Source organism: Temnothorax longispinosus, chromosome 7 (assembly GCF_030848805.1).
Source record: "Temnothorax longispinosus isolate EJ_2023e chromosome 7, Tlon_JGU_v1, whole genome shotgun sequence".
NCBI lineage: Eukaryota > Metazoa > Arthropoda > Insecta > Hymenoptera > Formicidae > Temnothorax > Temnothorax longispinosus.
In genome coordinates this window covers 20,516,774-20,540,443 of record NC_092364.1, presented here as the reverse complement: position 1 = coordinate 20,540,443, position 23,670 = coordinate 20,516,774, and the positions used below count along the sequence as shown (strand labels likewise).

Here is a 23,670-nt window from a genome sequence, read left to right as displayed (position 1 = left end):
ATTATATTATTTGTATATTTATAGAATTCGTTTGTTGCAATAATTACGTATTTTCTTAAAAGGCGCGAATAGAACTGATAAGAAGATCATGGGAAGAAATTAAACGTTGCCGACATCGAGTACATGACGTCTTTTTCGCAAGCAAATCGTGGGAAACGGAAATGCCTATAGAGACATACTGAGATAAACCGTCATGAACAAAATAATAATTTAAAATTTTTAAGTATAAGATTGATAGCAACTTAATGTGAACAAAAGTGTCAGCCTGCAGATTCCGTTATCATAGGTAAAGCTAACTAAAATTGGAAGCAATTATTAAAAAATTTTAAACAGTTGGAAAATTAAGAAACTTAAGATAATTCAAGCAGAATAACACTATCATTTTAATTCCCTTCATTGTTTCCATCTCCTCTTGTTCGGTTCTCTTTTATATTATGATCTAATGTCTAATAGACTTTTAGAGTAAAATCCCGCCGATTAAAGTACGGGGTTCAGCGAACCCGCGCGCGGTTCAGCTTCTCCAACAAACGTATATGTTAATGAGCCAGCGCGTGCTAGGAAATTTAAACCAGGCGGAATACACCTTTCGTACGATATGCACATCCAGCGCGCCGTGCTATTGCTGAGGATAACAAAAATCAGCATACCTCGCGGTCAGCGCGAAATTTCGTTCCGATCTCTGGCGCGACACGCATCCCTTCGTTACGGGTATTCGCGTTTATATGCCAATTAAACTTCGTTGAGCATTTCTGATAATTATTTTAGATCTTCATCTTCATTATAATTTTCCACTTCATTAAACGGCATAGAGTTTACTAAGCTACAAATCTCCGTTAATAATTTGTCAAATTCTCGAAATATTATTCACAAGTTTCACGTTGATCAAATAAATGTATAACATATTTATAACTGCAGTATAATTTTGGAACGAGATATAAATACATTTCGTTCATAATCAGGAAAGATATAGAGCTTAGAGAAATTTAACATTATTTAAAAATATTCTTTTAAGACAAAAAAATCGATAAGATCGCGAGATAAATCGCGCGATGAAATAAAAGAAAGTCTTAATTACGAATTTATTCCTGTATTTAAGAAAAATTCTTCGAACCTCGATTGCGTAAGGTCTTTAAAGACGTCGTACGTAACGTGCGTCGAGGATACGCACGATCAGTCGATGACGTAACGCGAACGGAGGCGTGTATCGACGTCGAGCCGGCGCTACTTTATAAGGAGCACCTCCTCACCAACACCATTCGACCCTCGCTGTGGGCAAACCTGTAATCACCATTCAAAGCGAAATCGCGCGTGTGCGTGAGCCGCGTAATGGTACCGCAATTCCGCGGTAATGTAATCTACGATCACGGCAGATCATGACAGTTTCGCTCTCGGCGTCGCGAATTTGTCACTTTAGACGTACGATAAACATGTTTTATCTCGTCTACGTGTCCTCCTCTAAAGGAAAAAAAATTTGCTTGCCAAGGGTCTCGTTGGTAAATAAACGCCAGTAAAGCATACTCTTGAGACACGCTTGTTTTATGGCGCGAAATCATCTGTATAAAATACGTACGTTCAAAAATTATGAGACCTCTCATCACAAATATTTTTTTTTAGCTGTTAAACAATTTGGGAATGAAAAAGTTAATTGATGATATTGAAGCAATATTCAGTCGTTGAATTCTTTTTCATCTTCTTTAAGTGACAAGAACAACGATGGCTATAAACCGAGTGGCAAATCTTGTAAAATACAAGAAAGGTTTTTCGCGTTAGTCACACTCGAGCATGTACAAAATGCTAATTCACGTTTTGCGATTCTCATTATCGAGCAGCTGTGCTCACTCATTTTTTTTCCCAATGTTATCAAGAATCGCGTCTCGAATTCCGCTGTGAAATATTCGCGAATCGCATTTAAGAGCTCTCTTAAAAATAAACGCGCAGAATATCAGACGGTTGAAAAACAAGTCAGATAACTTTTCCATACACATTTTGCTGCAAGGAATTAAGATCAAGCTGCTTTAATCTCATTAATTAGCACGTAGTTAATCGTTCCATCCCAGATCGCGATACAATGACCTACTTTTATCGAAGCGACATTATTGTTAACACGATTGCGATTATGTAACTACACCATTGCCGAGATTGCCCGGTCATTTATCTGGTTTGTCGAGTGCTCAGTCGACGGAACATATCGCATGTAAATTAATCTTTCGTAGAGAATAATTCGGAAATTATAATACGACATTTACGCAATCAGTATCAGATATCGATAAATTATTATTATTAATGTTTGTAATAATTATTTTTAATCAATTGAAAAAATAATTAAACAACAAATTTCACTTCGCACTGAAAGACCTTAGACAAATGTTCACAAATGTCTAGATTACATGATACTCTTCGAGTGAAGATTATATTTCGAGGAAACAAAAAATGGGATTGTCAGAGGAACTATAAATCTCCTGAATAGGACCTGCAAATTGTTTTTCCGTTGGTTAGGCCACGACGGATCTCCTTCGTGAACTTCGATAAAAGGGGAAACATATGTCAAACGTAGTCAGAAGGAACAATGCAGTTTCGAGGGAGTGACACGTTGACGTACCGTGGCCATATGGCGAGCAGAACTGACCGCGCATGTTGTGTATCCGCATCCCGTCGAGAAAAAAAACTGTCGATGGACACATTAAGTTTTTGGATGCAATATATTTTTCGTTCTGGGAAATATCAAACATCCGTCACACTTCATGCTGTTGTCGCACGAAGAAGTTGCACGTCGAAAGAGTTTAATCGACGTGCGAGTGGAAAATTCGATTTATTTCAATTATTGTATTCGAGGCAAGTGACAAAATTACGACAAAGTTATATATTTTCTTTCTGGCGCATTATAATCTCTTGATGTATCGTATATTAATCACATAAGCGCCTCGATATATGAGACGACAATCAAAGTGATTTACTTAAAATTAAGCATGTAGCTCTCTGTGTGAGATAACTTTATCAGATAATAAGAGATTTGATATTTACGATCGTTAAAAGACTACGGTTATATCCTTAGTGAGCGATTGCAAACTCATTCCGCATAATCGCATATCCATTACCTTAATCGTGAGTTATTATACGTGACACGTCCGCGAGCGTATATATAGTCACATTTGCGATTCCGACCGAATCATGAATCACTCTCGGTAGCGCAACGTGACACCGACACATCGTCCCGACCAGCCAATTCGAGTTACCATCCAACGACCGGGTATCGCCTTGCGAGAGACACCCCGTACTCTCTGTCCGTGAAACTATATTATATTCAAGTCCGAGGGGTTACGAATTTAATGCGTTACGGCGAGATGATCCTCGCGTGCCGTCGCGATATAACCGTCCGTATCCCGTACGCATGTATGCGTGCTGCACGCGTGCAGGCAGGCAGGCAGGCAGGTAAAGGTAACAGGCCTCGAGGCTGCCGACTGCCGACTCTCGTCTGCATAATGACATGGTCCGAGCTTTGGGCACGTGCCTCACGCGATCCTCATTACCTTCTGCTTCTTTTCCCTCCCTCGGTCTCTCTCATCCCTTCGCGTTCTCTCGGGATCCGTCCGTCTCGATTTTCGGAGGCAAAAAAGAATTGAACGACCTTTCATTGTAACGTTGCAGTCCGAAAAAATGAGACTGCCGCGAGCAATAATTCTCGAGATTATAAAGAGTTTCGTGAAAAAAATTGATTGTTTCCTGAAAAGTGGAAAAAATGCTGATATGAAAGTTATATTTTCAAATTCGGCAATCACTAAGGAATATATGGAAGAATGACAATTTTTCATCCGTCATCAACCTGCATCTATATCGATCGTCTGACGTCCATCGCGGATTAATAATATAATCAGTTCCAAGGTGTGGTAGGCATGCGTCGGTGGGCGTCGGGTAAAATAAGGTGAACCATAGATGGTGAATAAGAGATATGAACGACGGTAAAAGTTGAAACACGCGAGCTGCTCTACACGCATTTTACCCCAGCAAACACAGTGACATTACATAAATATTATAATTTCCCCGCTCAACAACATAAGTATGATACAACACATGTTGCACATGACAGTTACATTGTTAAGGAAATTATGTTAGGAAATTATAATATTGATATAGTGTTAATGTTAGTTGGTGTTTGCTAGGACATATCTGATTTTTTTGTGATAAGTACAACGAGGTATATATAAGCGAGATTTTAGTCGTCTTACAAAACGTAATACGACCGATATTCTCCCGTTACTTCTTTGGGAGATAGTTGACAACGTAAATTAATTACATGTCGATGTCGCATGGCAATAAAGCGAAAGGCCGATAACGCCTCACGGAATATCACTCATGCCTGTTTTTTTTTATGCACTTTCGCCACTCCGCGTTTTTGCGATAGCGACGATTTCGCGCGTCCCATAACTCATCCGGGAGGTTGTGACACCGGCGATCGCTTTGTAAGCCGCCGCTTTAAATCTCCGCTTACGAGACTCCAACGGCCAAAGATGCTCGCACAATCATCGTGCATCACGGTGCTTCGAGCTGTGCCACAAACGGCGAACTTTCGCGACGTCCGAAGTTATAGCTATAAGTGTACGGTATAATCGCGCGCTGGATGGAATACGCGAATAAATTAATCGAGAGAAATGCGAAAAAAAAAAATACACGACGACCGAGTGACGCTCGGCTCGATCGGTCTCGACTTTCATTTCGCCCAGCCGGAAGCGACGAGGAAATTGAATCCTCATTTCCTCCTCTGTCCCGACACGCGTCGTAAGCACCGCACTTTTTATGCGGACGAACGTAACGCCGTCGTGCGCGAACAACGCTCGTCGAATGAACCGACCTGTGACGCATACGGGGGATTGGAAGTCAACAGCGAGAAAGAAATTGATTGCTGTTATCTTCGTATAATTGTAGAAAATATAAGCTTACATAATAATATAAAGAAGATGACACTCATGTCTCATTATACAGCATTTTTTTTTGTTCTCAGATCATCCAGGAAAAGTTTCCATAATATATCTAATATTATCTCTTTAGCTTCATAACATCTAATATTTCCTCCAATTTCACAATATCTAATATTCTCGTGCACAACATCGTCTTGCGCAGAAATGAAGCTCACTGTGATGATTAACCGTGCCGTGTGCTTATCACATGGAAGCGGCCGATGATAAGACAACTACGCTTCCCGGAATATCAACGCGAAGCGTTTCGCACGATAGGAGCTTACAAAGGAGAGTCAATTTCTCTCTCCGAAGAAATGGTCCAGCGATATCTTCGCTCCGTTGTGTTGTGACGCGTGTGTCAAGTTAGCGAATTCAATCATCCGACTGAACAATGCGGGATCGAGGAGAGTTAATTTCGTTCTGAATAGCGATTATCGGCGTGTTTACTTTGTTCGCGAGACGTCGCGTCATGAAATCGTTTACATACATTTCAACGTCGTCGCTGATATATGTATTCTTGCGAGGCAGTAAGGTCGATTTCGTATGGAGATACCTCAAGAACAGAATCGCGAACATATTTGTTTTCAACATATTCTCTTTTAACTTCTTGGCGAAAAATTGTTATTTGCTTTTATATTGCATAAAATCTTTCATATTATAATATCCCGTCCTATACAAGATGTAAGCGATGTTACACGAGCTCTGTACAAGTTATAGCCGATCTTTATGCAAGTTATCCAAGAAATAGCATAATTTAGATGCATTGTATATAATTAACTTATCATAATCGTGCAGCTTCGTTCGCAATAATTGGAGTAACCTTCTACCCGAGGCGTTAATCTGATCGGTAATAAGCGACGATGGGAACACAGCGGGCGATATCGCGCCATTCCTGACATTTCGCCTTGAACGCCTCACGACTGCGACGACGGCTTATCGACGTTCAGCTCCGCCGTGACTTCGCCGTCGCGTCGTGAAATAATTTCTATATTTAGTACGCGGCTCGCGGTCGCATCAGGCAGGTTTCCGCGTGCACGATCGGCAAATTCGGGAAATGTGGACGAGTCATCGATACGCCCGGGAGACGACGCGCGTGACTCGAACTTCCCATTTGTTCCTCCTTACCCGTGCGGCCCCACGCGGTCGTGACTGAATTCGCCTCTTAAAGACACGATCGTCGATGCGATCGCGCAATGAATCACACAATACGTGTTCTGCTATACGCTGACATTTATACACCTTACTCTCGGCCGGGCTTCCTCGTGCTTGTCTACGAGCCGCATCATGCCGCCCCGAGCTGCACAAAATTGCGCAGGCATATTAAATTTAAGCGCCGATAAATCAACAAACGATTTCGAGAGTTCTCCATCCTCCGAAGAGCGGGCGGGGAATTAACGGGCGTGTAATGAAATTACGCGCGCAACCGATCGCGATAAAAAGGGGATTAGGTGATTTCTTTTTTTTACGCAGATGGCCATACGCGGAGTTAAGTATATCCGAGTTTCAATTTCCCGTAAGATTTACACGGCAGCGCCGTGTGTTCGCGCCGTGCGCGAGCCGCGATTGTAATCGCATTACATTTTTTTTATGAATGGTAAACGAGGCCGGGATTATACATGAATATATGTACGACCGGGTAGATATATGGAGGAGATTACCGCCGCCGGTGGTAATGGCACATTGTGCGATACTTTAGAGCGCTCGCGCGTAGATATTAGCTGGCATATCGGATGCAAGATGTATACTGCTCCCAATCATATGCATGAGGCCGCGACGGGAGGCCGGGATCTCAATTCAGTCTTCCCTACGAAACAAGATTCCCCCGGAGTTCGCGTTTACTCCTCCGTCCGTATATCACTTCTCGGATATCGTTAATGTCGATGATCGAGGGAAGGAAACAGATTTTAAAATTCGTCCGGATGTTGTTGAAACAAAGCACGTTCTTTCAGCGCGCCCCCCGATCGGTTCGTTCAGAAAGCCCGAAAGGACAACGTCACGTAGCGGATCGTAATAGATCGAACGCGCAGATTACGAAGATATTAATCGGAGCGGCGCGAGGGTGACGAACCGCCCACGCCACGTGCAGTTGACCTAACGTCCTGCATCACGAAATGCCTCACGGACGAATCGATCGTACTTCGTCAGATCGCCGCACCTAAAATCCACGTACGTCCGGTGACGCTGAATTCGCGAAGAAGCGTGAGGAAAAAAAAATGATTCATTACTTTCTGCTGCACGAGCGACGCGAGACTCGAATCTGTCCCCCGATCCAATTATGGTTCACTCGCGCTGCGTTTCTGCAAAGTACGGGAGAGACGTAATTTTAGATCCCGAGTTAAAAACTCGCGATATCGGATAACTGCGCGCGCGCGAGCGAACGACGGAAATCGATCGCGCCGAATGATCGAGAGGAGGTATAGGGCGCGTACAAATGCCACGGGGTCCCGTGTTCTATTCCGAGGATTGATGGCGATCGGGCGCTTTAATCCCCGTGAACGGCGGAATTAACGAGCGCGCGAACGCGGGCGCTCGTAAAGCTCGCACCGAGCTGGCCTAAATATAAGCGCCCACGAGAGAAACGCGCGGCTCCCGTAAGGCCTCGGGTGTAATCCGGACTTCCTGCGCGGCCTTCCTCGCGCCGACGTTTCCCCTCCTTGTCGCTAACGCGTGTGACCACTGTTTCGTCATTCAAGTAACATTTCCTTTTTTAAACGTCTTCCTCATCCCCTTCGGAAACAGTGACACGATCCTCTTGGAACGCTGCGTGAAAATGAGATGCTATCGGACGTATTTATTTAATATGCTAGGTCGAATTTTTAATAGCGTTAGGTTTCCCTGTACAGAAATCATTTTTTTTCCCATCACCGAGGAAATCTTGTATTGTGGGAATATAAGCGTGCCCGTTTCACGGCTGATCGCTAATCGCTCGCGAATAGTGCAGGCCGGCCTCGGATGCAACGTCCCCATTGTGTCGCCATTGGCATCGACGTCGATTTTTCCCGTGGAACTCCGACGATGCGGGCGGCGCTATTAGCCGCGTTTCCCCGTTTCGCCGATATTATTTATAATCGTCGCCCACCGACGACCTACGGCAGCCGGGAGCAGAAACGTTTTATTCGTGGCCCGTCGCGAGCGTGAGTCACGAAATTCGAGAACGAGCACGTTCACCGTTCGCATGCCAGATCGCGGCAGGAGGAGAGAACGTCTCTAGGGGTTGCGAGCGTCCCCCCGAAGAGTACTTTATCGGCGATAGACAGAGGATTATATCGCTCGTTATTAAAGCCCGAAATGAAACACGAGATGAAAACCTTTATCCCGCCGAATGGTATCTCGATTGAGGGGTGGCCGTTATTTTTATTTACGCACGACTGACGACATTTATTTCGTAACAACAGATGTAACAGCATCAAACGCTGCTTTTGTAAAAATCTCGTTAAAAACGCGTCAAAGTTAATCGGAGAGATTTTTAATCTTTTTTTTATATAAATAAATATATATGTTCCCTGTGAAATGTGTACAATTGTTTATGGAAAAGATCTGGAGTCTAAAATGATTTTATCGTAGTGATCCTGGCAAACGAGTCGTACGGTAATTTAAAAACGTTCAATATTTCCTATTTCGCGACAGTCGGGTGACTCAATCGTATGTGTAATCAAGCGATGAGTCAAACACCTGGCTAACGAGTTAATTTGCCTATTTAAGGAAAGCATTTACCCAATTCCATTACCAGTATTTATCCTATTATCTATGTAGCATTTTTATTTACCTAAAAATTTTATGTTAGAAATGTATAGAAAACTGAGCTAATCATGACTCGAGTTGCTTTTCAATTGTCTACGTTATAGTGTTATCATGTCTGCGTTATCATGCGTTTCTCTGCATCGCTTCGCGCATCGCTTTAATGTATTGCAATAAATCTTGAGGAATATATGAGATTATTTAGCATAGTATGTGCAACGCGACACAGATATGGCAATGCAATAACACTGCCCCTTCACTCCGTGTGTCATCGAATTACGTCTTTTTAAAGATGACGAATTAGATTCGCCCCATGACGCATTTATACACTGAGAAAAAAATTTTTAGATCCAAGAAAATATTTCTTTGAATAGTCCTAATAACACATTTACTTAATATAATACACATATTTATTTAGAATTAGATATTTTTACTTAATTTAAGTAAAGATATATAATTCTAAATAAATATGTGATTATATTAAGTAAATATGTTATTAGGACTATTCAAAGAAATATTTTCTTGGATCTAAAAAATTTTTTTCTCAGTGATATATTAATGATCAATAGTTTTCCCTTACGATCTCAGGACTTAATCTTCATCGTTATTACGTATATTTCCAAATATTTCCCTATCGCGATATACCCACGCCGGCAAACTGCCGCACGTTTAACGGCAGCGAAGGTTCAAGACGCACCGTTTAACCAATGGTATATACTGATGTCAACATTAGGCGGCGTTTATTATTTTGTTTCTCGTGTCTCGGTGATATTGCGATGAAGAAAAACAAAAGGAGAGACTCACCATCCGCGGGCGTGTCTGTCACGGTACGTCGACACGGCGAACCCGAACATGGACCTCTCCTCCATACGATACACCGCATAGTGCTTCGTCTCGACGTTGAAGCCGTCGGCGACGTGCTGGATCGGCGAGCCGACGATCGCGAGCCCGACGAGGAGACCCCAGAGAAGCCTCGTCGACCACATCCTGTCCGCTGGTCTGGCGTATCACTGGTCGCACTGCGAGCACTCTGTCACCGTGTGTGTGTCGACTCACTTTCATATATGAGAACCGATCGCGCGATAGAGAAGAACGAAAAAGAAGAAAATTTTTTTAAAACAATAGCACACGCGATACGTGGACGCGACGTAATGTCGGACTAGAAGAACGTCGTGAATTCGTGTTAACGTTAACGCGCACGGTCACGCGGGTTAGCCGGTAGCAGCTGCACCACCAGCACCGACGACATGTGTCTTCCGCGAGGCCCTCGAGTTCCGAGACCCGTCAAGGGTGGGAGCGAGCGAGGGAGAGAGGGAGGGAGACAGAGAGCCGGAGAAGTCTGCTTGACGGACGCCCGCGGACAGACTGAGTGGAGCACGGCTCTTTCGGGTAGTCTTCGCTTCGCTCACTCGCGCGGCTCTCGAGGACTCCCACCCACGGCGCGACGCCCGGCTCTGCCGGAGCGTTCTCGGCCGACGCGCGTCGCGACGCGACGTCGGCGTCGTCGGCTGCGAGACGTCGGTTGCGCTGCTACCAATCCGTAAACCGATTCCTCTTACGGCGTATCATGATTATACGTTAAGAGCCAAGAGGAACTGAAAAAAGAGGAGAAAAGGGGAATTACATTCTGCTTAAAACGATCTACTGTTTGTAGTGTCAAATTATACTCAATTTGAGTCATTTTTAACCATTCCTATAAGTCGCTGATACTTCTAAAATGTCGTTAATTTAACTGAAACAATATTAATTTAACTAAACCTATTTTAAGTTAAAATAATACTGTTTCGCGTTAAAATAATAAACTTCAACACACATGGTAGTAAAAATGCTATTTAACACAAAGATACTGATTTAAGTTTTATCCTTTAATATTTAACAGTGTATGACTCGCGATCGTAATTCAGAATAGAATACCATCAGTGATTTTATACGCTGCATATTTTGATATGCCCGTGTAACTAAAGCCGTCTTGAATGATCTTTGAATCGCAGTAGATTCAGAATATTTCCTTTATGAGCTTTATGTACCACGTAATACGTAAATCAATATCGCATACATGTATATAAAATATATAAAGATATTTAAACATATATACGTACATTAAAATATATAATATAAAAATTATAAATAAAAACGTCTAAAATAAGTATTAACAATGCATCTTTTTTGTTTTACAAATAATAATAAAAAAACTGTTAAATAAATTTTTATCAACTTTCCCTCATTTTATATAACTTTTTTCTTCCCCTTTCTCTCTTTCTCTTTCTCTCTTTTCAATTAAATTGTATATTCCGTTTATATTACTGCAGTACAATTTGCAGGATAATTTATTCTCTCTATTATTTCAAATTATGTAAAATTACTGCGTTACTCATAGACTGACCCGATACATAGGGTCAGTTTTGATTAGATATCAACGCTTGCCGATCGCTACCGGGATTTTTTATCCGTTACTATAACAAAAAGATTCATGATGTTAACGCAAACATTTCTTCAACGTATCTTCTCGACGAAACTCTTAATTTTCTCCAGAATATAACTGAACTCGGAAAAACTTCATTTCGTGATATAAACATCGCTACATGTGACACGTATGCACAATCTCGGCCAAGATTCAGTGAATCTGAATTCCGTTCTCACGCTCTCGACGTTTCGAAACGTCGAGTTCTTAAAGCTTCAAAACTTTTAGTCTTCTTTTTGCAGAGGAGAAGCAGAAAAAGGAGAACACTAAATAAAAAAATTCTTTTACATAAGATGCTTTACATGTAAGCAGTGACCTTGAATCCTGCAATCACATAAGATATACACACATGAAACCATTAAATAAATTTATATTCAATTATACGCATTTCCCGACTAAAGTCCATTTCTATCAATGTAGATTAACTTTAATTTTGATTTAATTTACTTTTTATCTTTTTTTCTAGTTCTAAATATTAGAAAAAGATAAAAAGTAAATTAAGCCGTGAGTAAAGCTAATGTGTATTGATATAAATGGACATTAATCGACAATTAATGATTTAAATAATTTCCTTATAAAATCATTTTAAAATGTAATGCAAAAAGGTATGGCGGTCCATATACTTTTAATTAATTAATTAATTTTATTTTTACGCTATGGCGCTATGGAGAGCTCGTGCAAAAACGTTCGTTTAATTTATTTATGTCGGCTAGCTACATTTACTCATTGCCAAAAAAGAATGACATGTCGACTTGTGTCTTGTGTCACTTGCTGGAAAGTTCCCATGGTTATGTAGCTAGCCGACATAAATAAATTGATCTAACGTTTTTGCACGAGAGATCGTTTGTATTTTGCACGAAGAGTTTCGAGATGTAATCAATGCTTAGTTTGGATAATTTAAGTTAAATACCTTTAAATGTGTAATTAGTCGACGCATCGGCTAATTGTAAGTTCAGTGATCAGTCCGAATAAATTACTCGCGGAAAATAACACTGAAAAACACTTTCGTAAACGAACGCAACGCACTCGAACGTATAATCTCGTAACTAAAATGCACGCGTGATTTAACCTTAAACCTAACCTAAGCTGACTGGCAATTCCTAACCTGACTTTAGAGCCGTTTCAGCGGTATTCCACAATATTCGAAATATATTTTATTATTATGCAAGGGGCAATCTAACAGTTCAAAAAATTAAAGCACTGCGCGTGCTGAAAACATTCCCATACATATATAAACAAATTAAGATTTCTAGAAAAGGAGATCCGTGTTCTCGTACAATAAACAATGGAGATAGAATGTGAAGAAACCGCTGTTGAATCGCGTTCGCCGATAACAACACCACGTTTAAATGGAAATCACGAGACAGTCGAAAACGATGCAAAAAGCGAAACTTGTGAGGCTAGTCAGGTGCAACCGGATTTATTCGTACCGACCGAAGACACTTGCGGTCAGACAAATGCAGAAACTCGTTTGGAATCTGGTGTAATTCCGAATAAAACTGACTTTCTCGTCTCTTCACAGTCACAAGTAAGTTTGAGATAGATATTGGACAGGCAAACGTATCTTATAAATTGATAAAACTTCTTGTGACAGATCTATATTACTTGAGCAAATTGTAAAATAATCAGTCTTCAAATTATAGGTAACGTGCGTCACATTGCCAGAACAAATAGCAAGTCTTGAGATATCGGAGCAAACAAGGGACAATGAAGCTACAAATATCACAGAGCCAAGAAATGTAGTTTCGGAAGATACCAGTTCAGTAGATTCTACCTGCGTCTACAAGTATAACTGGTCCACAGCGCCGAGGGTATTATGTGTAGCTACTAAGGAATACCAGCCCACAAACTTGCATGAGAATTTTACGAAAGGTTGCCAGTGGTCGCCGGACGGAACATGCTTACTTGTACCATCAGAAGACTTCAAGATACGCATTTACGAGCTTCCCGTAGAATTATACTCTGGCCAGGTTCCATCTGATTTCATACAGACCAACTTTACATCTGCGTTGACAATTAAGGAAGGCGGCCTCGTATACGACACTTGCTGGTATCCTTTTATGGATTCGCGCGAACCTGCGACGTGCTGCTTTCTTAGTACCAGCAGAGAGAGTCCTATTCATCTGTGGGATGCATTTACAGGAGAATTGCGTGCCACGTATCGAGCTTACAATCAGTTAGTAGTAGCATTACTTTTGCTTACTCTCTCAATGCAACTTTGCAAGAGTGCGTCTGTTTTCAGAGTTGACGAAGTAGAAGCATCTATCAGCGTTCAATTTGTGGATTCAGGAAGGGAGATATGGTGTGGTTTCAAGAATGCTGTAAGAACCTTCGACACGGACCGTCCTGGACGTCAGACAAGTGACATTCAATTTAAACACAATTTTCCAAATATGATAGGATTGGTCTCGTGTATCCGTGAAAATCCATTCATGCCAGGCTTAGTTGCCTTTGGCACATATTCCAAATGTATTGGTATGTATCCACCTGTGATAATATTGATTACATAGGATGTAATAAATTATATATTTTAATTATGTCTAAAGCTATATATAATTTTTCTTTTTTATATTTGAAGGTTTGTACAAAGACGGACCATTGTGCACTTTTCAGACCGGGAGTGGTGTAACACAAATTGAATTTAGCCCTTGCGGAATGAAGTTGTTCTCTGTTGTCCGGAAAAATAGTGAATTTTTATGTTGGGACCTCCGTAATCCTGGAAATGTTCTTTATTCCCTCGAAGGAAGGCAATCGGATACCAATCAAAGAATACAAATTGCTATTACGCCTGACAGTAAACAAATAATCTCTGGTTAGTTCAATGAACACAAAATGACAAGTAATAAGTGCACGATATAATATACTCCATTAATATTATATATTCCATAGGCGGTGTTGATGGAAATATCGTTGTGTGGGAATTGCCGGAAATTACAGATTATAACGAAGAGGATTTGTATCCAAAATATAAAATAAGACTGTCCAAAGATTGTATAAATGGAATAAGCTTACACACAAGATTACCTATAATAGCAACCAGTTCTGGACAAAGGCAATGTGGTATTGAAAATAAACATAGAGACAATAGCGTGAGATTATGGTGGGCCTCTTGATAATGCAGCTTTAGATTACTTTTGATTTACATACGAATAGAGTTTGCACGTTGAACAGAATAAAAACAAGACTACATACTTGAGATAATTTGTAGCTTTCTGTGAAAGCGGTCCTGCCTTCGATTTCGACTCTCATCTCATGTATACCTCAACTTTATACGAGATTAATTGGAAGTAAAGATTGTAAGCGAAAGAATATATATAAAGTAAACAGTAATCCATTTCGGGAATCCATACTAGACTGTAAATATTTGTACATACTTGTATTTCAATTAATATTAAATTACATTAATTTTATGGAATATTCTTTATTCGTGTTCTATTTTCCCTCTTTATTCCATAAGTATCTTTTTACAACGAAATATTACAATTTATAAATACTGACATTACGAATGTCAGTATTTAAAAGTATCTAAGACTATTGTAAATGCTAATAAAATCTAAGTAATGGATATGAAATTGAAAACATTATAAAAATCTCACTATATTGAATATCTCTTAAATTACGTTAAACAAAACAAATGGAATATTTTATAATACATTTGTTACACGCATACATAACACATAGATGTCATTATATATGTAAAAATCTTCGTTATATGTCAGGTTTCCATTTATATAAATGCAAAATATAAATACATAATATGTAAAAAGATACTAAAATTTATCTGACTGAGATCTCGTACTTCTACGATGAGCTAAAACAAATAAGTTTTGATAAATATTTTTTATATGATTATTATATGTAATACATTATTAGAACTCACGATGTTTTTTATCTGGCGTTTCCCATGATATAAGATCTTCATCAATTTGTTTGCTTCGACTCTGTCTCAAAGGCGTCTTGTTACGGCGTACTGTATGAGGAGTCCTAGGTAGCACTGGTTTACTTTCGGCACATCCCACGCAAGTTTCTGTTATAACAAAATACGATTATACATGTATATCGAATATGGTGTAGCTAAACGTATACTCATAACATATATGATAAGATATTTAAAGATTTTTACCATCAAATGCAACACTTTTCCGAATTGATCTTTTCTTAACAATATTGTCTGTCAATGTTACATTCTCCATATCTATTGTATTGCTTTTACTTGGTGTCATATTTTCGTCTTTTTGCGATAATTTTAACGAACTTTTCATACTTGACTTCTTATTTCCCTCTTTACTTGCTCTTTTTGGAGTCATCTGCAAAACAAAAATTTTTTTCTTTTGTCAGTTAATTTTCATTTAGTCAATTAATCTTTGGTCGACGGTGGCTGGGTCATCCGAGACCCAATGAGTATGCGTTAGTTTTGGAAGATTACTCATGCGTCCTCTTTATATCGCAAGAATGTAAAAAAATCTAAAACCTGAAAACTGCTGTTTTATATACTATATGTTTGCGCAAAGCGACTTTTTGATCATCCAATAAAGTACGGAAGTAAAAAATAACCCAGCCACAGCCTTTCAATGATTACGTCTTCCGAGAATCAACAGATTATAAATATATTTTAGATATATGTACATAATAGACGTATAGAAAAAATTGTACAAAAAGGTTTGTTCAAAAGGTTTTTATAAAAATATTCGGAATGTTATTTTATATTTAATATCAAGTGTTATGAAAAACTAAACTAAACTGAAAAATGTAATTAATATCATTAAGAAACATTATAGCTTACCATTTTGCTCGTTCTACTGCTTTTGGGTGTATTATTTGCCGGGACAGTTCTATTTCTAAGTACTCTTGGTCCTAAATCAAGATCTCCCATGTCTTTTGAAATTATTTCAGTAGTAATGTCTATCTCGTCATCTCTGTTCGCACGTGTTGGAGGTGAAAAATAAATATCTACATGTTTCCTGTTTGATGCATCCTTGTGTTGAACTCGATTTCTTACGCTTTTCTTAGGTGATATAATCTCCACATTGTTTGGCGATGATTCTTCAATAAATACCGAAGATGTTATGTCGTTAAGTGGATGCATAATATTATCTACTAAAGTATTCTGAACAAATGATCTGGATTTATTTCGCTTCCCTGTTGTTTGTATCTCGGATAGTGATTTATTCAGATCGTCAAGTCTGTCAGAATCTTCAAAGTTTAATCTTTTTTCAGCATGAATGGATGGCGATTGATACATATCATCCAAATCGAAACTGTCTATCCTGTTTAATGCAGCAGCTAAACTCAATTTAGTATGTGTTTCTTCATCAAGAGGGACCTCCGTTAGAACCACTTGATCATCAAAATTGACTTTATGCGCGGACTTTATACGGGCTTCCTTATTTTCTAATTCTTCCGATTTCTTTAATATGCTCTTGCCCGGCGTTTGATCGGAATTAACGTATGACACCGTGTCATCTAATTGAACTTCGGGTGTCTTACACATTCGACTTATTTTCATAGCTGCGAATGGACTTCTCATTTTTTTAGATTTTTCGGAAAATTGCACGGAACCTGTTTTAGAGCTCTCACGTCGAACAGGAGTTGACTTGCTATCGTTAAGATCATGGGATTTAGATCTCCTACTACGTCGAGTGTTCTCTTCAGTAAAAGATTTTCTATTACTCGGTTTTTCATTTATATGTGTATCTTGCAACAACAAATCTCCCTTGCTTAATGTTTCTCCTTCCATTTTGATTTTTCTGGCAGCAAGGATTAATGATCGCAATGAACTTGGTTTTGATGATACAATTTGTTTTTTAACAGGCATTCGTTTTTTAACGGCAGGCTTGGCGACTGTGTATTCCTCCTCCTCCTCCTTCCATTCTCTGTTTCGACGTTGCTCCAATTTCTCAAATCGCGTTTCACAGTCTTTGACCTCCATGTATGTCATATCCCAAAATCCTTGAAGATCTCTGCACGTAACCAGCATTTCTCCTTTACCAGTCTCGCAGTCGTGCACTAAGCTACGAAATCTCTCGAACTTTTTATTTATTAGCAAATTTGTCTGCCCTACCGCTGTTTGTATTTCATACGTAGCATCCTCTGGAACATCCTTCTCTAATCCAATATCCAACCATTTCTTACAAAGCTCCTTGAGTCTATCAGTTTCTTTGTTCAAGAGAATTTTGAAGTACTGAGCTGTACGTTCCTCCTCTTCCACGCATATGTTTAAATTTTGCATAACCGTGTCCTTGGTGGGAATTTCGTCGGATGGGCGGCCAATGCCCAGCCGTTGCTGTACCTCTTTTCTAGAATTCCTCTTCCCACGGCTTCGCGTGAGATACGGTGAAAAAACAATAAGATCTTCTAAAGAACAATTTTCTTTCTCCGAAGAATTCGGAGTAGACTTTTGCGACGGTGGCGTTTCTGTTTCACTGCTGCTTGATGAACAATTTTTTTCTTTCTGCAAGGCGTCTTGTATGTCCGTCTGATTCTTTGTCTGCTCCTTCAATGACGATCTTACTGTTTTAATTGCATTTAATTCATCTGAATCACGAATGGTCGATTTAATTAATTTCTGCGACGGGTCTTGCTCATTTGATGATAACCTCGGACCTGTGGAAGTTTCGTAATTCTTTGTGGTACTATCAGAAGTCTGTGAACACTTCTGCGACGATGTGTATTTGTCTTGTGGCGTTTGTTTCATCGGTACACAACCAAATAGAGGTATCTTGTGCAAACCAGACGGAGGTCTAAAACAGTGATCAGGTGGGGCGAATGATTTCTGTTTCTTGGCATTAGAAGTAGACGTTTTGACGTTCATGAGATGTTTCGTCGGCACTGAAGTTAGATCACTTGTTACTTGTTTAGCAGCTTTAGCAAGCAATCGTTTCTCTGTAGCCCTCGTAATTCGTTTTTGAATATAATTTGAATGTTCTGTTTTCTGTGGTTTCGGTGTTTTCGCAATTGATACATCATTCTTGCTCACCGGAGAATACAAAGAGTGATGAACGATGCCTACTTTGAAAGCAGGTTTCTTCATGGCGGCTTCCAGTTTCTTCTTTCTGTTACGTTCCTCTTTCCATTTTAATAATTTTTTCATACGCTCATCAGTAGGTACAGTCTCTGCTGAAAATAATAAAAGTTTCTTGTTCTTGCGACTACATAATTTAATCAATTTTACATAAATACAGAGCAATCAAAAAAAAAAGATCAGTACAAATGTAAGCATTTAAAAAACAAATATACACTCTATTGCATACTTAGAAACTCTTACATGTCGTTTGTATAATATTGTGGCGATTACATCGTCATACATTTAACCACCGAAACAGCTCGAATCGAAAGTAAGAAATAACAAGGTCGAAAATAGAGAAAGACGTTAGAAAACATAAATATAGTTAACGATAAGCGGGAACGTAAAGGCAAGATACAAACAATAATGATTAACGTTAAACCGATCGAAACGTGACGAGCGACTTTTCGAAGGACACGAAGTCCAGAGAAAAAAACGATCGCGAGATCCCAGGATTTGTGATTGAAGACAGTATTAATAGACAATTCGAATAGATGTTAATCAATCAAGCCTCTCACGCACGACCTATTCCCAAAATATGTATATATTACAAATACGTATATAATATGTATGTTATTACAAATGCACATATGTATAAAAATATTTTTTCACTATTAATATATAAAACTACAATATGATATTTCAGTTTCTATAAAACTATAATACAACATTATTTAATATTTGCAAGACATATTTTAATATCAAATTATTGATCTTTATATTAAATTTTTTATTCATATAATAATAATTCTCACTATAACTATACAGCAGATCGTTCTATCAAACCATTAATCATCATTATAGCATTTAATTTTATATATAAAAGCAATAAAATTTCCCAGAGGAAATACAACAAATATATGATATTTAATGAAGATGCTATTTGCATAGTAAATATTTAGATCTATCTTACATTTAGGAATATACTCATTTGATATCATTTTATTCAACGTTTTATTTAATGCCATTTTTAACATTTAATTACTCCTTTCCCAGTGCTAAACGACAATTTCTGCTCTTTTTCCGTTTACCTTTTTTGCACGTAAATCGAATAAACGTTATTTTAATTTAAGATCTAAAATAAATATTTACGGAGGCGCATAACACCGAATAAAAAGTAAAATCGAAATAAAGGCATTTTAACAATTAAACCAAAAAACGTGACTGAAAAGATGCAAGCAGGAGGCTGCAGGAGAGAAATCTTTAATCTATAATCCAATTATCAATTTGCGAGAGAGATCAACGGGAAATCCTTCAACTTACCGGGCTGCGGGGTCGTTGGCGCCGAAACGTCTTGCAGGTTGCGGTTCCTGTCGAAGGTTCGAGTTCTGACTTCCCTGCGAGTTTTATCGCAGTTGTAGGCGCGCAGGCACCTTCTGTGATCCGCCTCGCCGAATCCCGGGCGCGGATTCTTGTACTGCTGCTTGAAATTCGGCATTCCCGTAACAACGACGCAACGGAAAAAACACGACGAGAAGCACACGTATCTCCTAACCCAACGTCCCAACGTAACGGCAGGGCAGTACAACTGACAATCACTTCAAATTGATAGCCAGGGGCGCTGAATGTCGGATGTCGGAGTAGTGTGACGCGCGCGGCCGTTCTCAATTGGCTCGCGTCCGGCCGGCCCGAAATGGCGGACGCCAGTCGAACCAACTGACAACGTTGACAACACCAACGCAGAGATACTGGCCTAGTTTACACTTTACACCGATCTCTTGATACGCATATCAAATAGTATATTTGAACTGATCAGCCAATAATCAAACTAATTTACTAGTTATTTACTATTTAATACGCGTATCAAAAGTAATCGATGTAAACTAGGCCATTAGAACGGCACAGCCTATCCGATTCTACCTCGACGATTATTATACTATATAGTAATCGTTATCCCTGTTTTAATTTTTCTTTTCACACGTTAAATAACTTGATATTAATTATTCTAATTGCTTGATCGATTAACGTCTATATGTCTATTCTCTACCAATGTAGATTATTTTTAATATCAGTTTAAAAAAGATAAAAATAAAATTAAATTAAAAATTAATCCTACATTAGGCCTATTTTTTTTAGTCTGAATTTCTTGCATGGTTTATCTTTTCTCTTTTTACATTACTGAGGCCCGATTCTGTATCGACAAACGTATACGTAAAATCTGCTCTAACAGAAAAACTGCAAGCTTATTGTCTAAAAACTTTGCGATAGCCAATCACGTTGCAGCCTTTCTGTTAGAGCAGAGTTTGCGCATACGTTTCTCGTTAGAGAATCGGGGTCCTGTTTTGTTGTATGTACTTACACTTTACACTACAAAATACACTATGTATACTTTACACTACATTATTTTCTTTTCACGTTGAAGGGGAAAAAGAGGAAAGATGATGAATTGTGCAAGAATTTAAAAGGAACAGACCTATTGATAACAGAATTGGACATAAATCGATCGGAGTTTAGTCGAAGACACTCTACACTCTGTGTAATTTAAGTGCAAAGAGTGCAGAAGATATGTCAAAGACGGTATATGTTTACACAGTTTTGGCGGGAAGCGACGACGCGGTGTAAATGTCAAAACTACTCCTTCGCAAACGTCAGTTCGATGTCTCTTTCACGTATATACATACAACGAATTATAATATTCTCATTATTCCAGGTATAAACAGTCGTAAACCGTCCGAAGCTGCGCCTCGCCATATCAAGAATTTAACAAAGAAGCGGAAGAGCTTGTTGATGACACCAAGCCGTTCGCATCGGCGGGTGAAGGATCCACCCGGAGATGCTGACGTTGCAGTTCGGACAATGCGGGAATCAACTCGGCTGCGACCTGTTCTCGAAGGTGGCCTCCGATCTGGGAACCTCCAACACCGGCGTTCCTTACGGCGCGAATTATGAGTACGCGGAAAGCACGATCGAGAGGTGGTTCGACGGAATCGGGGAGTGCGGCCGGCACTACGCCAAGGCGATTCTCGTCGACACCGAGGAGAAGGTCGTCAACAAGGTATGCAGGGACGCGACTGCGTCGTGGATCTATCGAACGAGCAACGTAGTCTGCCAGTCTGGCGGCGGTTCCGCCAACAACTGGGCCTACGGCTACACGATAAACAGTCGACGCCTGTCGCACGCTGTGCTGAACGTCACGCGACAGGAGATTGAGAAGTTAGATCGTTCCCAGGGATTCCTTCTGCTTCTCAGCTCGGCCGGGGGCACGGGATCCGGTATAGGAAGCCGCATGGTCGAGCTTCTGCGAGAGGAGTACGAAACTCAGCCTATCGTCGCCGCGATTGTATTGCCGTTCACCTTCGGAGAAGTTTGCATCCAAAATTACAACACCGTACTGACCCTAGCCAAGTTCTCGGACAGGGCAGACGTCTCCGTGTTATTCGAGAACGAGCAGACGCACTCTATGTGTACCAATCTGTTGAAGAATTCTAACACCACGTTGCGTGACATGAATAGTATTATTTCGGAAAATCTGCTCGCCGTTTTTCAACCTAGCAGCAATGCGAGGTGCAACGCGAATTTTTTAATATCCAAAATAGCCGCTCATCCCAATTTTAGATTTGTAACGGTCAAGAGTACTCCGCATACCCCCGTGACGTCTCTGCAGTATGAACCCACGCAGAAATGGGAGGTGTATATACGTCATTTGAAGCAGACTCTTCGAGTATCAAAGTCACAAGCGGAATTAACAAATGCCCAATTAAAGGCACCAAATCCCACGTTAAGCAAAGCAGCAATGTCTTATGTATATAGTCCTTGCGTGTCCAATGTTCTCGTAACTCGTGGCAAATCTGTGGAGAATGATGTTGTAGCATTGGAAGATTTGCAGAGAAGACATCTGTATCCGGAGTGGACTATCCTGAATTCTTTTACCCATTTGCATCAAGAACGTAGGTTTCTGAATCGAGACAAGTTCCTGGCGTTGGTCAGCAATAATTCGGAGATACACCGACCATTGGACGTATATCTAGACAAAGCGTGGGGCTCTTACAAATGCGCGGCTTTCTTGCATCAGTATAAACAATTTGGTTTGGAGGACGATGACTTTTTGCAAGCTTTTGCCAAAGTAGAAAACGTAGTGCAGGAATATAAAAACTTAAAAAGCCGCAATAAAAACTGATTTTTCTTATGCATGATTTTATGTTCGCAAAAGATATTTAATATAAACGCCAATATATATCTATACCTAAAAAGCAGAAGAAATGAATCCAAAATTGTTAAATTAATGTGTTTATATCGTTATAGGAAAAAATTGCGGAATATTTTACGGAATCAAGTAGAATTTTAAAGTGCCTAGATATAATTACTTGAAAGTATGATGCAGTAGTGTTCAATAACTTACTATAAATCTCTGTTATTTTGTATAAATAATATATTTTTTAAGTAAAGATTGTTAAAAATATATTAAGCGTCTAAATACATACAGTTTTACGTATAAATTTTAATATTGACTAATACGCAATCGACATTTATCTATCGTCTTGACATGGTCTTGAAAATGCGCAAAAATTATTCTGAAGCTTCGCAGAATAAGAAAAAACGAGTTTCTCTTAATATTTTTCTCAGACGTAGATTTATTTCCGAACTCATTCTCTTTCTCTTTCGTCTTTCCTACACTTTTTCGTCTTTTTCCGAGTAGCGCGTGCCGCGTAGGCGCTTACGCGAGACCTTGAATATCACGGTCACGGTTACTACGAGATAAGGGATGGACGCCAGTGGTTGTGACGTCATTTGGGAATCGACCAGGTTGCGGCTACGGACACAATAAAGAGCTTTCGACCAAAAAGAAATGACAGAGAAAAGGGGAGGGCGAGCGTCGATAGAAGGAAGGGCCGTGATTACCGAAGAAGACGTGAGATGAGAGGAAGCCAGTCATATGAAGGAACGGCATGACGTGTGTCTCCCTTCCCTTGATTATCACGCTCTTCAGAATTGCGCAATTGCGTCCCTTCTATCTATACATATATCTATATATATATATACATATGTATATTGGTAAAAGATCTTCCGCGCAGGGTGCGCGCGCCTTTCGGCCCGACCACCCCGTTTCTTGGAAAGGAGGAAAGTCGTTTCCAGGAATCGCTGCTCGTCATTCCGTCACCCTCCTACCACGCCAACTCAGAAACGATCCAAAGGACGACGCGACGGAATCTTGGCGACGAATGAGCTGGGATTCAATCTCGTATCCCGAAGTATATTCGCGTGTTTTCGTTCCGCGAAGCAAACGTGTGCGTGGATCACGTTCATAATCTGAAATTTTTTCGTACAATTGAGAGGCCATCGTCTTCGCATCCATTCGCATCATCGTGGCGAAATCAGAACAAAGATGAAATTATTGTTATCGTCTCTTTGATGACTTTGAATAAAATAACATTTATAATATTAATGCAATTCAATTAGGTAATTAAACAATCGAAATGTACTTTCATGTAAAAATCGAACTTTAACGCAACTGTCGC

At 39.7% G+C, this 23,670-nt stretch overlaps 4 protein-coding genes across 7 annotated transcripts in view; 2 read left to right on the top strand and 2 right to left on the bottom strand.

The window, feature by feature from the left end:
• The window catches only part of If (integrin subunit alpha inflated), a 61,347-nt gene extending 51,175 nt beyond the window's left edge, over nucleotides 1-10,172 (bottom strand). The window contains exon 1 of one of the 2 annotated variants that reach the window (XM_071784518.1): nucleotides 9,495-10,172. In XM_071784518.1, the coding sequence (XP_071640619.1) occupies nucleotides 9,495-9,676 (182 nt within the window). In that variant the 5' untranslated portion in view covers nucleotides 9,677-10,172. The remainder of the gene's footprint in view (nucleotides 1-9,494) is intronic. The other variant, XM_071784519.1, reaches the window with a different exon arrangement.
• A 2,067-nt stretch (nucleotides 10,173-12,239) lies between these two features.
• Wdr79 (WD repeat domain 79) lies at nucleotides 12,240-14,566 on the top strand. Its single transcript, XM_071783241.1, has 5 exons — nucleotides 12,240-12,679; nucleotides 12,795-13,327; nucleotides 13,394-13,626; nucleotides 13,730-13,963; nucleotides 14,041-14,566. The coding sequence occupies exons 1-5, from the start codon at nucleotides 12,437-12,439 to the stop codon at nucleotides 14,262-14,264; spliced, it is 1,467 nt and encodes a 488-aa protein (XP_071639342.1). The 5' UTR covers nucleotides 12,240-12,436; the 3' UTR covers nucleotides 14,265-14,566.
• A 73-nt stretch (nucleotides 14,567-14,639) lies between these two features.
• LOC139815956 (uncharacterized) lies at nucleotides 14,640-19,757 on the bottom strand. Of its 2 annotated transcripts, none has more exons than XM_071783238.1 (5): nucleotides 19,478-19,757; nucleotides 15,935-18,267; nucleotides 15,275-15,458; nucleotides 15,032-15,178; nucleotides 14,640-14,962 (listed from the first exon to the last, which is right to left on the bottom strand). In XM_071783238.1, the coding sequence occupies exons 1-5, from the start codon at nucleotides 19,650-19,652 to the stop codon at nucleotides 14,922-14,924; spliced, it is 2,880 nt and encodes a 959-aa protein (XP_071639339.1). In that variant the 5' UTR covers nucleotides 19,653-19,757; the 3' UTR covers nucleotides 14,640-14,921. The 2 variants fall into 2 exon arrangements, with proteins under 2 accessions (XP_071639339.1, XP_071639340.1); XM_071783239.1 differs by having other exon boundaries at nucleotides 15,935-18,264.
• Nucleotides 19,758-20,693: 936 nt separating this feature from the next.
• LOC139815579 (tubulin delta chain) lies at nucleotides 20,694-22,560 on the top strand. 2 transcript variants are annotated; one of them, XM_071782589.1, is made up of 2 exons: nucleotides 20,694-20,772; nucleotides 20,865-22,560. In XM_071782589.1, the coding sequence occupies exon 2, from the start codon at nucleotides 20,988-20,990 to the stop codon at nucleotides 22,329-22,331; it is 1,344 nt and encodes a 447-aa protein (XP_071638690.1). In that variant the 5' UTR covers nucleotides 20,694-20,772; nucleotides 20,865-20,987; the 3' UTR covers nucleotides 22,332-22,560. The 2 variants fall into 2 exon arrangements, with proteins under 2 accessions (XP_071638690.1, XP_071638689.1); XM_071782588.1 differs by having other exon boundaries at nucleotides 20,703-20,801.
• Nucleotides 22,561-23,670: the final 1,110 nt, after the last annotated feature.